The following is a 19,932-nucleotide window of genomic DNA, read 5'->3' on the forward strand; positions in this document are numbered from 1 at the left end:
CCTCCTGTCTTAGCCTTCTTGCATTCCCACAGCTCAGTTTAAAGAGAACAGTAATAATTCCTTTAATTTGCAGTCGCTGCAGACCTTTGACCTGGCGGCGGTGGTGCTGGCACACCGTCCCTGCTCAGCGATGCATCAAAGGCATAACTTTACAGTGAATTTAGCTTTGTTGCCTCATTAGGCATCAGGCGTACAGCGCTTTATTAAGGACCGTGTGCTCTCTAATGACTCGGCTGCCAGAAGGGGGGACGTCTAACATTGACCCTTGCGAGCAAAGGCCTGAACTTAAATTCCTGCCCTGGAGAGCGTATCAACCAGCTCAAGTTCAGAAGTAGCTGCTGACTCAGTATGCTCTGATAATTTAGAAATCCACTATAAATCAGGGAGCGATAAGTGGACCGAGTTCCTTGAAAGATCCCGTTGAAATCACGTTGAGTTATTTTGGAGACTCGGTTAAGCAGCGTTCAGGCTGGCGGTGGAAATTCATTCATTAATGAACACTGCTTGAAGGAATGAAATTCCATCCATATATTCAAAATGCTCCTAATCCAGCTTCGTTTCATGGCCTTCCTAGTTCTGGCCTCTTGATCTTGATCCAGAAGGATCAGAGGCTGTCCTCAGCTGTAGCTCTGGGACTCCTCGATGTGAATCAGGGCCCCTCACCTCCTGGACAGGTTTGGTCTGTGCCATCAGTGCTTGGCCACAGCAAGGGGGGAAAGCGTTGGTCGCTTGTGCTCTGCTTTGCCTCTTCCATTCGTGTTGAGCAGCCCTTGTGGGTCACCCTGGGGTTATTGGCAGTGTTTGTTGGATTCCCAAGGAACAGTTACAAGATTTGTAGGCAAACTCCACGTCAAGTTTCACCATCAAACTCTAGGTGACATGGAGTGAGGGATGGTCCACACAGAGTGGAAGTGAGCTCAGAATTCATCTCACTGAAGTAAGATGCATAGCCATGCACGTACTGGGCCAGATTCTGCTGTCATTTACACCAGAGCAATTTCTGGTGTGAGAACTGAATTTGCATCATTGAGATTCAAACCTGAAAAAAAATTAAATATTTTGGAATTTACAGTCTGGCTTTTCCCCTTTGCCACCACCATCTTCATGCAAAAATAATGATTCAGAGCATCAGTACAGGTACCAGAGGAATCAGCAACATACCTATCACCCACCGCCACGCAGAGTTAGAGTGCATACATAAAGGGAGACCACAGACAGCTGCAAAATTGGAGCATAATATTGAACATGGCTTCTTCATGTTGCAGAATTGCTCGCAGATAAACCCTTATTTCATTTTTTTTTCTAGCCAACATATTTTTGTGGCTCTAAAAACTGTACCTATTAACAAACAAAGGGTTTTCCTCCAGAAAACTCTACAGACTGGAACAGCAGATGTCAATTTATGTCAACATCAGCTGATTTTCTTCTCCATTGCCCTTTCTACTGGATCTTTGCTTATCCAGCAGGTCCTGTCTTCTTGACATCCAATGTCATGTTGAATGTTTTCTCACATTTGGTGATAGAAAGCTTGACTCAGTCTTCCTCAAAGATTGGTGTCGTCATCCGCATGATGGTCATTATGCATTATTGATAGTGATGGAAAAGTCATGAATACCCACGTTTTTGCTGCAGGGCCTTAGCCTTTTTCTTTGGTTTATCATTGTTTTATCTTCTCTCTGCAATTTAGTAATAATGTCAACAGAGACGTTTCATGCTGCCAGAAGAGCAGCAGTACTCTGGTCCTGGTGCTGCAGCCATAATCCTTTTTCCTGATGTAGTCTGAGTGGAGTTATGCAGTTTTTCTACTTTATCACGGAACTCTAGAAAACATTTCAGTTCTCAAAAAGCTATTTTCTAGGGGAATCCTAGCTCTTACTGATGCAGAATTAAAAATAAACTCTTGTACAGCAAGTGCTTTGAAGTTAATAAATAATTCATGTTTTTTCCCCCCCACTTTTACAATGTAACTCATAAAATTGGGAAAATAGCATTAAAAAGAAATCCCACTACTGTGTTGTGTAGTCAGAGAATAACTTTACAATGCAAGTATGGAAATTAATTCATAAAAATATGAATTGTATGTTAACATTTAAGCACAAAGAGTAATATCAACAAACAGGGGAAGAAGACATAGTCATCTTTGGATAGGACCCCAGCCTGCCCTCTTAGTGGTTGTGAGACCCATTTCTGTGGGTGCCAGCCAAGCCTGGCCCAGGAGGCAGAGTTTTTTCCAACTCAATTTAAACTCACCACTTGCTCTTGCAGTCACGAAGAGCCTTTATTAGGAGGGATCCGAGGCTGCTTAACAAATCAACCCGGAGCCTGTGCCCAGAGTTCACGTCTTCTGCCGTAAAATGAAAATCCTTCTGGAGTGAAACGGGATAATTGCTTAATAGCAAATACTTTTATGCAGAACGGAGCAGGAGTGATGCGGAGAGGGCTTTATGGAACATGAGTGTGTCTGTCTTCAGCATTCTGGCTCACCTCAAGGAAAACTCTCCAAATCCATTCTATTACCCTACGTTACTACTAAAATCCACCCTCAACATTTCAATGGCTCGTTACTGATTCAGGAAAAAAAAGAAAAAAAAAAAAAAAAAGGGTCGCATTGATTGACTGAGCTGAATGCAGCTTCCAGCAAGGCACAGCATTTTTTGGTATGATCGATAAAAAAAAGAAATCTGTTCAATTTACTGTATGTGTTGTGTTGGAACCCCCTCAAAACAGACATGGCTGCAAACCTGGCGGTGTCCTCCAGTGCTTTCATGGCCAAGGCCGTCCCACAAGACAGGTTCTTGAGGACACTCTGCCACTTTTGTAGCTCGCCAGGTCTCCCGTGGTGCGGATGAGGGGAGGAAGCCTCTGGAGAGTTTCTGAGGAGGACCTTGACTTTGTAACACCCTCTATCCCTGAAAACAGCCCAGAATTAGGACTGTAATGGCACGCTGCATAACTCATCCCTCTTCCTCTGGCATTTGAAGAGGAGAGATAATTATGAAGATGGTTAATAGATGGAAAAGGAGGATTGTTTCATTCTTTACCTTGCCTGCTTTTGCTGCAGTTTAGTCATAATAATGAGAGTTTTTGATAAGTGAGCTTGAGATTGAGTCACTGGTATCTCGAGTGAGCAAATAGATTTTGGTATTAGTCTGAGGAGCTAAGCAGAGCAATCACGCACTGCTCTTGGGAGCTGGCAGGCAGAAGGGGGAGGCCAGCACCTCTGGGGAGGGGAAAGGGCCCCTGGCTTTCATTCTTGCCAGCCAGGGAGATGAATTAATCACCTTGAAATGCTCTGGGGCAGCTGACAAAGTGTCCGAGTGACCTTCACGCTCACTGAAGCCCATGGGAGATGCAGGCGCCCAATAGGTTTGAGGGTCAATATGCTTCATGGTGGGACCTGGGAGTGGGGGCACCCAGAAGCAGTGACCGACTGGGGACATGCTCTCAAGCAGCATTCGTGGCAGGCTGTGTTGGAGGGGGCAACCCAAGGCAAGAGTCATGCATGGTCTCCTGGACCTTGCTGGTTCTCATAGTCTTTTGCTCATTATGCACAGGGACCCAAGGGGAAAAGACTTTGAAATGGGTTTGTTGGTGTGTACCATCCCAATTCATATTTGGAATTCAGGAATAGGAAATATTATCTTTGAGATACAAGGTAATTTTGACAGTAATTTTTACTTTTGTTTTTACTTCAGTTAGAAAAATCCTAGAAACCACGAGTACAAAATAATGAAGCGCACTTTTTCTTGTAATGATGGGGCCAATAAAAGGCAGCCGTTGAGAATAATGTCCCAACAGCCAAAGTACTTCATCAATCTCAGCTGCTGCTTTTATGAACATATTATATAATAATGGGTGTTCTTCTACAGAAAATTATAAAGGTCTTTCTCTCCTTCCCCTAAGGGGAAGCCATTAATTCTACTCTAGTGTTAATCTATTCTATCACGATGATATATCCATTAATGGATATCATATATCCATTAAACCTTCCACCCTCGCACAGAAAGAAATAACAATAGTTCATTGTTAAAAAGACTAAATGATGTATTTTTTTTTTTTTAAGTAACTGATTATATGTTTGTCTGACTTTTCTTCCAGGAGGCCAGACTCTACACGCTGAGACTCTTTTTCTCTAAGCAGTCCAGAACGTCTTTTCCTTGTCACATAACTGGCTTCTGACTTTCAGACTAACCAGAGCTCAGCTCTGGCCAGACTTAACCCTTAATTCCCAGCTGCAAACATGAGCCATCACTGCACGGATTTGGGGAGCAAGCTGGGGAACATGCATTCTTTCGATTAGTAGTCCATCATGAGTTGGAAAGCAAATGGAAGCTGCAGACAGGTCCTGGCACAGCAGGGCGCAGAGTGAGGAAGCCAAGTGCTGGACTTCTGGCAGCTGTAAAACCAGCACATTGAGTGACAAAAATCTGACTGCTGTAGCGTGGAGGAAAAAACCATAATATTCTTAATAAAAAGAATAATGTAGCCCATACTTCCTCGGGCTATTATTTCAGCTTTTCCTGCAACTTGCACATGTATTTAGGCTCGAGTCATACTTGCAAAGTTAGCTTTACTCAGAAGCATATATACTTTCAGCATAAAAGATGAGATTGTGGAGCACGAGTCAGTAACAAGGGAGTAAATTCACATGTGTATCAAATGATACAATGGACAGGGTCCTACCCGGGATAGATTAAGGAATCTTACGTCAGTGTTCTGAACTTCGTGGGATGAGGTGCTGGAATGGAGGTCTTTGAAGGAAAGCCTAAAAAAGGCTACCTAGCTGTCAGCACGTCTTTGAAACGAGAAATATTTAAAAGTGCCATTATGATAGCGTACAAATATTTACAAAAATAGTTGTAATTTCTGCATGGCCAGTCAATGGGCCATTCAGTGCGTGGAAATTCCAGTAACGGGCTGAATCCTGGGCTTCCTGTAAATGAACCAACAACCTCGTCTGCCAGGAAACAAGACCTTCCTGTCGTCTGCACTCATTTTTAGAAAGAATATGAAGCCACTACACAATTCGTAGTATTTAATTTTGCTGAGTTGTTACGAGTTCTCATTTTTTTTTGGTATGATTCCCTGCTAATTTGCGTGTCTATTAATAGTATTAAATTCTTATTCAAAATCCCGTAGAGAAAATAGCAAGTTTGTTACCATCCTCACAGAGGATTAAGTATGACCTGAAACCCAGAGTCTTTAGAAGCACTTCTGTGCCTTCCCACTGCTTTTCCTTTATCATTTCTGACTTAAAAGGCTACTGTTACGACTGCAGGACTGCCAAGTTATAATGCATGATTTATTACGTACAGCAGGTGACTGGTAGTTAACATTTATCTCAAAGTGAATGTTATTGTTTGTTGTTTTTTTTTTTTCCTGCAGCTTTCCCTGCGAGGTTCCTGTTTTTGTCAGTGACAAGATGACAATTCGTATTTTTACCAAAGGATCCAGTGAGTCATCCTATTAACTCCGCTGAAATACATGCTTGCCAATCGTCCTGCCACAGTAAGTCTGTGGGATTTTGCATTCTCTCTGGAAACATTATTCAGAAGTTAGTCTATGGTATGAATAATCTTCACCTAAAGCAGTGACTTCTCAGTGAAGACCATAGCCCCAAATAGACCAAATATTGCATGTTGACCACACCTATTGTTTTTTAAAGTTATTAAAGTATTTTAGAGCAAATGAGAAGGCTGACTGTGCCTCATACCATGCTATTTACAAGGGCTGGGTTTCTTCGAACCTGGAGACCATGTAAGAAGGAACTTTGTGTGTTGTGGGAACTGGTACAAAGGCATAATATATCTGGCCCTGGAAATGCTGCCCCGCGAGGGGATCCACATGCAACTAAGATCAAGTGTACCGTGAGTCACGATGGAAATATTTGACATCCAAAAAACCCCAAATCTCCAAGATGACATAACGTGGATTATGCATTTGTACTGGTTGCCCAAAGTAAACTCATTATTTTGCACCTCCTGAGAACTCCCAGCTCATTGAGCCGCTATCCCGTAACGTTTCAGTAGAGGTGGAGGCTGCTCCGTTCCTTTTCCCAGCTTTGTGCTCTAGGAGAGCGTGGCTGCCCTTGGGCTGTACTGCTCTGCAAGTCGTTTTCATTTGGGAGAAGGGGCAGTGCAGGCTGGTACATGACTGTTGTTTTTCCCTGGTCCTTGGGTTGGGTTGGAGAAAAGGTAGGACATGTTTTTCTCAATAAAGTCTCTCCTCCTTTTCTGCTTACTTGTTCTGCCCTTGAAGATGATTTTCTGTGGCATAGTCCAAGCAAATTGCTTTCTGCTTAAGTGTATTTTGCACATCGTGCAACCTTATCTCACAGGAGAAAAGCATATGGCCTTGAGTTATTATTTGTTATTTCAGGGTAACTAGATGGTAACTGTACCGAAAACTTATGGCAACTCATGCGTTATCTCATGATAACAGGATAAATAAACAATATCTTCACTGCGTGCATTAACATTAATGGAAAGGAAAACTCATGAAAAACACTGTCAAACCAGTTTAAATATGTCCCCATTTAGGCTGCCCCAGATGCTTCTTTACTGCTTCTACTTGTCTCGTGCGCATTTAAATTGTGACTGGGACTCCTTCCACTTTTGACATTCTTGCCTTCAGAGCTAATGCCAGCTGCAGTCCTTAAGTCAGCGAGCATGCAAAGTACTTTAAAATGTCCAGCTTAATAGAGAAATGTATCTTGCAATTAAAGTAAAGCTCTAACGAGATATCATGGAATTCATTAGTGCTGCATATGATGTGCATGCAGCAAAGCCAACACAGAGATCTAAGGGGAGAATTGCAATAGTTTCGTTGAGCATCTCTGGGGTAACCCCCAAAACCAAGGCTCTGGCAGCTGACAAGGCATTTTTTCTTGATCTGTAAAAGGTCCCTTTGCAGCTGATTTCAAGTACAGTAAACAAAGTAAAGACAATGTGAGCGTTAAAGTATTCCATGTAATTGTTGTAACACAGACAAATCGGGGAGCAGATAAAAGCAGAGGGAAGAGAACGGAGCTAATGCAGCTGCACAAAAACTATTTCACATCTATTCTGCTTGAGAATGCCAGCACATTGCAAACCCTTTGAAAATACACTGAGGCAACATTATAGAGTATATAAAAAGAGAATCTTAAACAGTTTATCGGTAAAATATGAGCTAAATTTGATGAGACTGTCCTCTAGGCCGTAAGTATCTGTTTCTGTGAAAGTTGTGTGGAACATGAAAGCTCTCATTAGCGTGGCAGATTTTCTTCATTCAGATGTAAAGCCAGATCAGCTTTAATTTTTTTGATGAAGCTGACGTATGGCAGAATGCTAAGAGGTGGTTAACTAAGTCTTTTAGCATCGTTGTAAACCCAAACTCACAGTTTTTTGGTCCAAACGCTGCTGAAGAAAACTACAGCTCCTAATTTCAATGTAAAAAATAAATAATAAAAATCAGCAAAGTGATGTTTAATGGTCCCACAGTAACTAAACATTTCTCCACATTGCAACCACTTCATCAGCTGAAGGTGATCACTCAAGGACAAGTGGGAACTTGAATCAGGAAAATATTTTTCTAAGCTTATAATAAGGATAATATATTGCAACACTTGACTAGGTCTGATCCATCTTCTTCTGTGCTTCTCTAGCCAGTATGTGGAAAAGAAAACACCCTGAAAACCATTTTTCCTCATTGCTTTATCTGGCAGAGATCTTAAATCAGGCGGGATTCGGGGTCTAGTGCCGTTTCTAGTAACATTTGAAATCCCATCAACAAAAAACTAAGAAAAATCACCACGAGAGAGTTTCAATAAGTTACAAATACTGCTGAAGTGAGGAAAAACCCCTCTCTTTTCACTACAAATGAAGCCCCAGTACTGCTGCTGATTTGTCGTAACCGAGGCTTGCTTGCATTAATAGTAACCCCTGATGTTAGCCTGAGCACCTCGGTAAATAAATTTGCCACTGCCTTAAGAAATAAGGTTCCTAATGACCGTAAAATTGCCTGGAAATTTTTCTTGTTGCCAGACAAAATTAAGGAAAAGAACAAGAGCAGGTCCTTCTAGGAAAGTGCAGAGTTGTGTACTGAGTTGCAAACTGGTAGCAAATGAGTAAATTTAAAAAAAAAAAAGTTTATCTAGGTCTATCTGTGAATTAATTATATTCTTGACAACTTAATTCTTGTTTTTCCTAGGATATTTTCCTTACTTGTCGAAGCTGAAGGTATTCTTTCAGCTCAGAATTCTTAGTATTTTTCCTGAGACGTTTCTCAGATGTCTATCAATGTTGAGGCTCTGAACTAAGAAAGCATCACCAGATTCTCCAGGAATCACTTTAGAGAAATGACATTTTGAGGTAGGACTCTTCAACACAAAAGAGATATTTACTGACATTACCTTTTCCTGTCATTTTTAAATCTTAGTATTTGCAATAAAACCTAAAATCACTGAAAACATGTAGCAATAAAGGAAGGATTTCTAAGCTTCCATCTTCTGACTTTCAAAAGTGCTTGAAGAGGGTCCCTCTGCTAAAAAGGGGGATTGAATTTCAACATTCCCTTCTCTAAGCCCTTTCTTTTACATCACAGCATTAACCTTGAAAAGCTCTCTCAAAGTTTTGCAATATCAGGCAAATCCCATAACAAAAACTACTGCTTGTACAACAATTCTGACAACTACAAGTTTGCTAGAAGGTCATTAGAGCTGGTCCACCATAATCTGGTGTCTCCATAACACAGGAGATGGACACGGCAGCAAAGAAGTTTGTACAGAAACCTCTTCTTCCAAACTTCTTGCTCCACCCAATGTTGTGCTACTTCCAAAACTCACAGTGGCTTTCTGTAACAGCTATTTTTGATGATAAAAATGCCCTGGGATGTCATAAAGGCTATGAAGGATGGATAGAAGTTTTCCCTAATAATAATAACTTGTGGTAATAAAGGAATAAGCATGGAATCACAATAATAAATAGCTAATGGTGAAGTCGTAGACGTGTAAAGCAAGCAGTACTATGGATTGCAAGTTCTCTCCCTTCAAATGTCCTGTCTTCTAAATGCCTGCAGGAATGTGTGTATGCAAATATATGTATATATTTCCATGTTATGTATAGGGAGTTATGTACTATGTAAACAATGCCAGGAACAACGTGGTTGTGCCAGAACCGTAGGACAGAATCCAAGACCTTCACACTGTCAAGTCAGTGGCAATTAAACTCCCAACTTGAGTCCTGATTTAGCCAACTTTTAAAGCGTGGGTTTGACTTCAAACATATGGTTAGTTCCATTCTTTGTAGTGAGGCCAGAAAGGTGCTTGAAATGCCATATGTCCTGGATTAGCTTGCTTTGGAGCTGGAATTCTGGTAGAAGTATGTGAAAAATAGCTCCGTAATATTCCCAAGCCATTTGTCGGTTCACAAGTTACTTGAAATTACTGAAATACAGAACGTGGAGTCTGAAGGCACGGGAAATATATGACAACATGCATATGTAGTCACTACTGATTAAGGAACAACAGTGTAGACTTTTCAGTAGTGTTATTACTCAGTATGATTTTACTTTATTTTTATTCTTGAGCTTTCGCTGAAAAAAAAATATGTTTTAGCCATCTGTCTGCAGAAACATTTCTCGATGCTGCAGTAGCACGTTTGCAGAGTTGGCAGATGCCCGACAGCCGTTTCTTTCGCGTGGCCAGTGACTCACCGTGCCCTTCCAGTTCATGCCACACCTGAGCACCACCTGAGCGTCGCGTCTCCAGTCGCGTTTCTTCCGTCCCTCCAAACTCCAGCTTTGCACCCGCCTGCTGGGAGACCCAGCTTTGTCTGGGCAGCGGTCCCGATTGCCTACAAGGCCTTTCCTAGTTTTTCTGGGAGAAATAGATGATGAAGTTCAGGGTCATGGTATAATTCCCATCCTGTTTGTGTGCAGTGTTGAGGAAAACAGTGATCTTTATTTTTATATTCTTTTTACGTGCTCAGGTAGTGTTTCAACAACGATGATCGAACCCCCCTTACTATGTAACAAATATTTTATTGCAATTATTTTAAAATTACATTTAGTTTCCCTGAATTCTCTCTGAACTAAGCTTGCACAAACACAACAGACATATTCTTAAAACAAGCCTTAGCTAACACATGCAACACGAAAGGAGAAAGCGAAATCGTAATCTTTGTGCAAAAAAAAGAAATTCCTTTCAGTAATCAAAGTTGTTTTCAGTATTTGTACCTCCAGCTATAAACTGTCTAAACAGCAGCTTCCCCTGGGCTGAGGGTATCCACATGTGACTCAGGAGGGTAAAGAAATGCCCAGAGTAACTGTATGGACTGAAGAATTTTTACCCTCTTGAGCAATGAAGAAAGGTCCTGCTGTGTCCATAAATGTTCTCCTCCTTCACCTGTAGCTCAGAGCAGCAAACAGCTTCACACTCCACGCACTGAGCCACAGCAGCCGAGCTCTGGGGTTATTCAGAAAGGTATCAGTAAATCACGATCTGTGCCTGTGAGTTACCATCCAACGTGGGGAAGAGGATTGGGAAATGGTGTGCTGGCATTCAGCAATAAACCTTTCTGACCAATGGTCTGAGCACTAACTGCCCCAAAGGAACTGAGGAAGTGTAAGCAGGCAAGAGGGGACACGGGATGAAATGGTGCCCATGGATTCTGGAAGTTTTTTAGCCCTCTGAACTCTTTCTCTCCTGTAACACTGACATTAACGTCGTTACACCTTGGACACCTAATGCTCAATGGCGTTTTTCTTTTCTGTAGTTCCTTAAATTCGTTATTTGCTGTAATCAAACCTAATTATATAATTCAATAATTGTGTTTAATTAATATTCACAATGTACATAAATAAAATTAAAAAAATAAAGCATTCAGATTCCCATTACAAAAATTTATTTAAAATAAAGTTTGCATATGATCGGTTAGAAAAATTTTAAAACCAACGTTGCGGGGTTTGCAACTTTTTCTTTCTCATTATAAATAAATTATCCATGCTGAGGTCTATCTGCTTGCTAACTATGATGATTTGAAGACAAGATATGATTTTAAACTGAGGAATTCCAGAGCCTGAGCTTTATCACCTGTATTCTATAGGTGCTTCTTCACAGGCTTTCTTGTGGGGTTTTAGGGTACCAGTGCAGACTAGAAGGGGTTTTCCTATCAGTTCTGCAAACAGTAAGGTGCAGCATTGGTACGTCAGCGTGGGAACATGGTTAACAGGTTAGAAGGAAAAAAAAAAATGTCTAAGAAACATAGTGGAGACAGTGTGAACAATTATTGGACATCCAGTTCTTAAATGATAAAAAGTGGGATCAAAGAATGCAGGCGTGTAGATGATCCATAGAGCCTACAGTACATCCGAGGCATGCAGCTAGATAAACCATGAGCATGTTGCATCATTCCTGCTGTTTAAAGAAACTTCTTGGTCTTTCAGTAGTTTTAAGTATTCGAGTCCCTGAAGATAGACAGAGAGAGATTCTAGGCAGGACAGAAAGAATAAATTGGCTCATTTTGCTCATTTTAGCTCTTCACAGTGAAATTTATTTGGAGTTTCATTATAACCACCAAGTATTTCATGTTATTAACCTTTGAGTAGTTTTAAATGAAGTCTATATGGTTTAGTGCATTTACTTTGAGTCATGGATTACACAATAACACAATGGTTTCTCAGCAGGATTAAAACCCGAGTACATTAAAATTCCATTAAAAGCCTGTGACAAGTGCAGTGGTTGACTCAGACCGTTAACTGGGATTGTGTCTCTGTAAAATGAACTGGTTTGTCACCATGCCAAGGAAGGGAGATGCATGTTTGTTACAACCCAGTGAAATGTCAGGCTCTCCTGTATTTGAGCAAGTTCTTTCTAACTTTTTCTTTCTTAATTTCTCTTTCTCTCTAGTTAGCCAACCGACATCACAATGACTGAGGACTTGGACCACAGGTTCAGCTCTCTCACCTGGGATCAGATTAAAATCCTGGATCAAGTTTTAGCTGAGGTCATACCTATTCATGGGAGAGGAAATTTTCCAACACTGGACGTAAAGCTGAAAGATATCATTCGTATGGTAAAGGAACAGCTCATTGAAAAGCAAATCAACGTTAGAGATACCCGCCTGAACGGATCGACAGCCAGTCACATCCTAGTAAAGCAGAACGGAACCAGTTACAAGGACCTAGACATCATTTTTGGGGTGGAACTTCCAAGCGAGCTCGAGTTCCAGGTTGTTAAGGAAGCAGTTCTTAATTGCCTATTGGACTTCTTGCCAAAATGTGTTAATAAGGAAAAAATCACTGCTCAGACCATGAAAGATGCCTATGTGCAGAAGATGGTCAAAGTCTCCACCGACCACGATCGCTGGAGTCTCATCTCGCTGTCCAACAACAGCGGCAAGAACGTAGAATTAAAGTTTGTCAACTCGCTCAGACGGCAGTTTGAGTTTAGTGTGGACTCCTTCCAGATCATACTGGACTCCATCCTCAATGTTTACAGAGCAACGGACTGCAAACTGACAGAAGACTCCCACCCCACTGTCATCGCCGAGAGTATGTACGGAGACTTCAACGAAGCTATGGATCACTTAAAATACAAACTGATTTCCACAAGGAACCCGGAGGAAATCAGAGGAGGTGGGCTCCTGAAGTACAGCAATCTCCTGGTTCGTGACTTTAAGCCGGCGGATGAAGCCGAAATTAAATCTCTGGAACGTTACATGTGCTCCAGGTTCTTCATTGATTTTCCAGATGTTGCTGAGCAGCAAAGGAAAATTGAGTCATATCTGCGCAACCACTTCATTGGGGAAGAGAAAAGCAAGTATGACTACTTGATGACTCTGCGCGGAGTTGTAAACGAGAGCACAGTCTGTCTCATGGGACACGAACGAAGACAAACTCTCAATATGATCACAATTCTGGCTCTAAAAGTGCTCGGAGAACAAAATATCATCCCAAACGCAGCCAACGTAACGTGCTATTACCAGCCTGCTCCATATATCAGTGACAGAAACTTCAGCAGTTACTACATTGCTCACGGACAACCACCCATCATCTACCAGCCATACCCATTTCACATACAAATGCAGAGTGGCATGGTTTAGGAACACGATAACCTCCTCAGCACTTACACTCCTCTCTCCAGTTCTCTCCGTAATAAAGGCCTCATTAAAGCAAGTTTTACCATCACTTTTGATTTAAGGACATATTTTTGTGCAAGTTGCCAAAGTTATTTGGTTGATCAATGTCTAAATCACCGTTAAGCAGATTGTGAAATAAGTGAAACGGCTGTTGTTCATGAAGTATTTATACTCCTACGTGTGTTTGGGCTATACTTTTTTTTTTTTTTTCAATGAAAAGAGAAGGATATAGATTATTCTAATTTTATAAAATGAAATGCACTGCGTTCGGGGTTCTAAAAAATTCTTAAGCAAAATTTAAATAGGGCAAAGGAAAAATTAAGCCAATAAAATACCTCTCAGTAGAAACATCTGATTTTAGAAGTGATAGTGGTCTGGGTGTATCAAAGTAGATCATCCATCAGTTATTTCCGTGCAGTCCCAGCAGCATTTATTTGCAGCACCTTTTGAAAATACGCATTGATGGGCTGGCTCTTGGTGGTTTGAGCTCTGCTTTAGAGGAGCTGGTCTGATCACTCTTCAGGTCCCAGTAGAGACATGAGGTCCCTCTCCTCACCAGAGTAGTGTTTAGTAATGGTTAGCAGGAAACATCCCTGACAAGAGCAGACTCAGCATTTTTGGGTATCCAAAATTTCTGCTGATCTGAGTGAGAGATTTAGCTGCTGAAGTAATGCAGCGTAGGACCCCGGGATCTGCCTCACAGATAGCACAAGTTGTAAAAAATAAAACTATTCTGATCAAATTAGTCCTGAAAAACAAGGTAGTAGCATGAGAAAGAAGGTGCAACTTGAGCACGTAGGGCTTGCTTTCTATTCCTGATTTGTTACCAGTTGGAGATGCTTTAATGCATAATAAAAAGAGTCAGGAAAAAAAAAAAAAAACAACAAACCAAACCAAAAGCCCAGGACTGCGTTGTTTTTAGGTGAATTAAAACAAATCCTTGGCAGTGGCATTTGAAAAAGTGTTTTATACTAGCAATGTCCTGCACATGTTTAGATGCCCACACACATACACTAGTAGCAAAAGCAGATTTCTCTTAGGATCAGGAAGTAAAACATCAGTTACAAGTGTTTGTGCGTGTGTTTACCAAAGATAAGTTTTAAACATGTCACATAAGTGCCTCCCTGTGCCAGTTGCTCCATGAAAGTCGTCATGCTGTTGGTTATCGTGCTGGAGAGCTCCTGAGTTATGGAAGGGGAAACGTACGCCCTCGGTGCTCCAGTGGTGGGTCACAAAGTGTCGGGGGCACGGAGGGTCGGAGAGGTTCTCACCGTTTGCCGCAGCGCGAGCAGGTGTGGGACAGACGGATGGAAGGTGTTCTCACCGGAACTCCTCCGGTTTAGATGCTGAGTATGGTAAAAGGAGGAGTAGCAATAAAAATGAGATTTAGAATGGGTGGTTGTAAAGTTGGAAGAGCCAACTGGAAATGCAATGGGTGGAGTTTCTCACGTCTGATGCTCAGCGTGTCACACGACGAGCTCGTTGCTGGTACGTCACCGAGTGTCCTCCTTGTCATCTTTAAAAACACTGACTGCATTTTTTCTGTTTACAATAGGTGTCAGGTCTTAGACATTTCTGCTCCTTGGGAAAGAGTGTTTGATTTATTTTACACGGAAATGCGCTACACACCACTGTGTTGAATTGAACTTTTAAAATTTCTACGGTCTGTGAAATCCTGTTGCCAGTGAAATGTAGCTTTCCTTTTTCCCATTGTATGCCTGTACAGTAGAACAAAGTGCTGTTTAAAGACGACGACTTTGCTGACCATCATCACTAAAGTCAACTCTTTTCTGTAAAATATAGTGCAAAAAACAGTGTTTCTGCAACATAAGAAGGGTATACTAATCTACTTGGAAGCTGATTCATTTTCTGATGTCTTTCATTAATATAGTACTGTTATTTTTGCTGATTTTTCAAGTATGTCCAATTCCGTGTCTAAAAGCACACTTTATTTCACCTCCACTCCTATCTTTCCATTGGCTAAACTATATTTAATAAAATTATCAATTTGAATTGCTACGTTATCAGATATGATAACACTATATTTGCATGTAATTCTAGGGAATTCCCCCTGTTGGAAGCAAAATGGAGTGAAACATGGTGGATTTTCTTTTTTTTTTTTTTTTTTTTTAATTGAGCTGTTTAGATTACAAAGTGAACCTTTAAATTTAGTTTGGTATTTACCAAATTAAATAGCACTGTGAAATTCTGTAAGAGCCTTATGTAGGTTACATCCCTGCTAATGCTTGTGCTACGACACGGCACAGGTGATCTGCGGGGCTGGAGAGCCGAAAGCTGGACTGGGCACAGCTGGGACTTCCCGATGAATCTGTGGGAGTTAGGCATCCTATGCCTTGAGTTTCAGGAGGAACTGGGCTCCTAAACTCCCTAAATTTGTTTGACAATCTCAGTCCACCTGCGTTGACCCGCAGGTCAATGAAATGTAGCCACGTCAACGTAGTCCTCCTCCACTCCTGGTTTCTTTGCTTGCTGGGTGGAGAAATGGGTTGATCTTCTCAAGAACCAGGAAACAGGTCACTCAAGAAGGAGCATTTTCAACATGTCCTGTACAGCCAATGATCCATTACCTGGAGAAATATTTCAAAAAGTTGGTCGTTTATTGTTTTTTTGGTGGTGTTTTTTTTTTTTTTTACCAACAAGTAGAAACATGTATCGCCCTGTATAAAGGACTATAATTCTTTTTTGAACCAGACATTGTGAAAAGCGTCAGGAATGGTGAACTAGCTCTCGATTTGTATAAACCAGCCTATCCACTTGTACAGCAACCGTCTATTAAAATATATATGTTTAATTCTGTTACCTGTCTGTTTATACATCCAGGTTAGATAAGGAAGGACTCAGCCAAAGTCCATGGAGTTAGTGGGAAGAATCCACCTAACTGTAATGGGCTTTGTGTGAGACCTCGGAAAAGAGTAAGGGACTCACAGGAGTACCTACAGGTAAAGGTACAAAGATATCAATATGCAAAAAAATGTCTCAGGTATAAATAAACCCTTTAAATTTATTGAAAAAGGTCTTGTATTTCTTACCTAGAGGTAGTTCAATCTTGAAGGTTAAGTGAGGCTTATATACAAGTATATATAAAACCTCACATATCTACACATACACAGGCAATTAACAAAATCTGATGGTTTTCAGTATTTCCTTCCATGTTTCCTTCCAAATGTTATATTGATTCCTGGCAGCAGCATTTGACCTGGAGAGTTTTTGTAAGGTAGTAGTGATTCTGTAAACTGTTACTGAAAAGGGGACGATGTTGTTTAGACTGCTGCTTGCAAATACTGGTATCAATGTGTAAGACAAAATATTGTAACCTCTTCTCCAGTTGTTATCGATTTCACTATGTGCAGATATAAATCTACAAAGAACAGAGAGAGTTTCCTCAGTCCCAGGCTCCTGAGCTTCATGTTTACATTATAATTATATCTTGTTGTTACAATCTGTTCAGTAACTATAATAACCTGGAAATTGTAATGCTGATTTTATTTAATCACATAAAACTTCCTAAGGTTTACAGCTTAAAGTAATCTCATGTTGTCAGGACCTAAGTGTTACAAGTGCTTTCCGAAAAAATGTCAGTTGAATTTTGTGTTCTATTGTAAAAGGTCTATTTGAAGCATATACTTTATGGTAGTTCCTTTAATATGTAATTTGTGAGCTTTATACCCGACACATTGCAGAGTTTTGCAATGGATAAAAGAAATATACAGTTGTCCTCAGTCGAGATGTTCTGTTGTCTGTCGTGTTACACCGTGCCCGCAGAGCTGGGACGTACTGGATCTGATTTACCACTCCTCACTTCAACTTTCTAGCTGTGTGGTTCGACTGATGTTAGGGGAGTTCCAGCAACATAAAATTCGGAGTTATGCAGGTGTGTGGCCGATAGGATTGGCAGAAATTTCTGGAGAAGGGACAGCAAGGATTTGCTCGGATTCTTACAGCTCGGTTTTTGTTTGATACGTTTTTCTGTTCAACTAAACCAAGGGAAGGGTATTCAGGACAAAGTTAGGAGTGAAAGCAGAAGTATTTCACTTAATGTGCCATCTGAAGCTGTTGAAAAACTATTGTAAGGCTGAAAACGTGCACTAATCACACTAATTTGTAGGTCATTAGTCCGCTGTGTTGACTAGTGCCTTTGGGTATTTGGGGAGCGATCATTAAAATAATTTTCTTGTTTAACCTATGGTTTGCTTGTAATGCCCTCGTTATTCTGGTTGGAACGTCAATTCTAGCAGGCAGACTCCTTCTGGCAGCCAAACCAGCGTGTTCTAACTGGAGTGGTAAAGATTCGGTTACGGTTCGTTAGGTCAATCAACCGCCGGCTCGGATTGACCCTGATCCGCTGTCACACCTACGCTGAAGGTTACAGAGCGACTGGATTGAGTATCGTGAATATTTTTGAAACATTTAAATGGCTCTATGCTAGTTGTCAAACAGGCTTGTGTCAAATATTCACATTTTAAGTGCCTAGGTATATATTTATATAATAAAAACATGACTGTCTGTTGAGTAAATAAAATTAATACTGAACTTGACAAATGATTTGACTTTACATATGCCTAAAAATGCATTTTGCCTCCTCTGAATGCACTTTCCCATAAATCTAAATACATATTTATCCAAGCTGTGGAATTTATGTCGAGTATGAACATGGCCAATGCCAGTAACATCAGACCAAGGTCACAGAAACTCCTTCAAACTCTTGAGTTTTCAGTTGGGTGACATCGCCATGTTCGTTGACAGTTAGATTTCTGGTTGCTTACTTGGATTTTCTGGTTGCTTACTTGGATTTTCTGGTTTTGGGATTTTTGTTTGTTTGTTTGGGTTTGTTTTGTTTCATGGGCTGGGTTTTGGACTACTGCTTGTTAATTCCATCATATTTTTAAAGGAAGGACAAGGCAATATTGTTCTTTCTTCCTAAGAGCGTCAATACACTGTTAGATCCGACAGACCCTCCAGTGCCCTGCAGAGGAGGGGAAGGAACATGCCAGAGGTTTTAGCCGCATGTGAGAGCTCGGAAATTCCTGACTTGGGTGTTTATGGCTTTTTAGCCGCTTGCGGTGTTGGCTGCGTGGTATCGAGACTCGCTGTAGTTCACATCTAGCAAAGATGCTGCTGTTTGATGGAAATGGGGAGGAAAAGCTGCCAGGATCAGGGTGCCCCAGCAGCCTGAGGATGCTGGAGAGGCTCCCTCACCCTCGCCAGCCCCTTCGAGCTGTGCCCCAAAGCCCCTTGGCTATCAAACACCTGATGAGATTGAAGGGATGGGAAGGGGAATGGGGATACCATTTTTTCTTTTTATTTTTTCCTTAAATAATGCTCAAAACATGTTCTTTCACCTGTTTTTCATACTAGAATGGATCAATTTTTGTAAAAGCCTTCCTATTTTTTTAACCAGTGATAACCACTTAATCATAATTTCATTTCCTGACTGCTTCTTTTCTTTTATACAGCCAAATTCTTAGTAGTCTGCCTCTTAAAGCAGTGAGTGGGGAAATGGGAAGGCAGCTCACATAGGGGATTTTCCTTTCCTTAAATACTCACCAGACACTTTCCTGAGGAATTCAAAACCTCAGGAAATACACGAAGGTAGCGGAGGGCTGTCGCGTTTTCTAGTCCCTGCCACCTCCCGTTTTTTCTGCTCCATCAGTCTCCATCATTAAATACTATTTCATAAGCAAGTGCTTTTCTTCTTCCCAGCTGCTTCCATATTCAGCTCCATTTCATCTTGTACCATTGCAGAACCGGTGGTTTCTGAAATCACAATTAGTTACCATGGAAAGCAATTCAATACCGTAATAAATACACTCGAAGGCAGCTCGCTCTGCTATGTATTACAAAATAAAAATTAAAAAAACCTCCTCAAGTGAACTGGATCCAGATCACCTGCGTATATGTTTATGGGCAAGTGTGTGCTCGTAGGCACACAGATTAATGTATTTTTTATTATATTTTCCCCTTATGCTGGGTGTATGTGAATACAGACAGCGCAGCAAACCCCACCGAGACGCAGCCCTGCCCCCTCGCATAGCCCTGCCCTCCAACACGGGCCTCTTTTTCCCCATCCTGTGCTTCATTTTCCTGTAAATATTCTCATCCTGTTGTTGATACGAATTTATTTCGCACTCGTTCTGGTTTGCTTCCCGGAATAGACAGGACCGTGGTGCTGCCCGTGTGTCCCCGTATCTCCGCGCACACACAACCGGTGGCATTTCAGCATCCGCGGCAGCTGCCCGGTGCCAGCTTTGCCCTCCCGTTTTCCCCGTGGAGGAGAGGCAGGAGCACGACAAGTCTGGGCTCAAGACGTTGGTGCAACCCCATGGTGCTCTCACCGTTTATGCCAACAATTTCTTCCTCCAGCTTTTTGTCAGCTCCTGACGTTTTCCAGACAAAAGGCTGAAATTGCAGCTCGTAGCTTTGCCTAAAGGATAAAAAGAGATGTTGGAATATCTCCCTTTTTATTGGATCACCTGCTTATCCCTGACCGTCCCCAGGTAATGACATCTTCCCATCAAGAGTCTGGGTTCATTGCCTGCCTCGAACAGTTTATATATCCCATCAGGTCGGAAAAAAGAGCTGTGAACTTCTTGTATTGAAGCACAAACAACTCGTTACACTTCTTTAGAAGTTAATTAAACTGTAAGTTCCAGCCCAAACACTCCGTCATGTTTTCAATCAAGAGGCAGAAAGACAACCGTAAGAAACAGCGTCGTAGTTGTTGAATTTAATAGTGTGGGACAAGCACAGCTGGTCTAATACTAAACTCTAAATAATTTATTGCATCAGTTAGTCC

At 41.3% G+C, this 19,932-nt stretch overlaps 1 protein-coding gene across 1 annotated transcript; it reads left to right on the forward strand.

Moving 5' to 3' along the window:
- Window positions 1–6,598: 6,598 nt before the first annotated feature.
- On the forward strand, window positions 6,599–13,082 carry TENT5D (terminal nucleotidyltransferase 5D). Its single transcript, XM_086619722.1, has 2 exons — window positions 6,599–6,658; window positions 11,892–13,082. Exon 2 carries the CDS (start codon window positions 11,907–11,909, stop codon window positions 13,080–13,082), a length of 1,176 nt encoding a protein of 391 aa, XP_086475848.1. The 5' UTR covers window positions 6,599–6,658; window positions 11,892–11,906.
- Window positions 13,083–19,932: the final 6,850 nt, after the last annotated feature.

This window comes from Tauraco erythrolophus, chromosome 13, assembly GCF_009769465.1.
Source record: "Tauraco erythrolophus isolate bTauEry1 chromosome 13, bTauEry1.pri, whole genome shotgun sequence".
In the NCBI taxonomy this organism is placed as follows: domain Eukaryota; kingdom Metazoa; phylum Chordata; class Aves; order Musophagiformes; family Musophagidae; genus Tauraco; species Tauraco erythrolophus.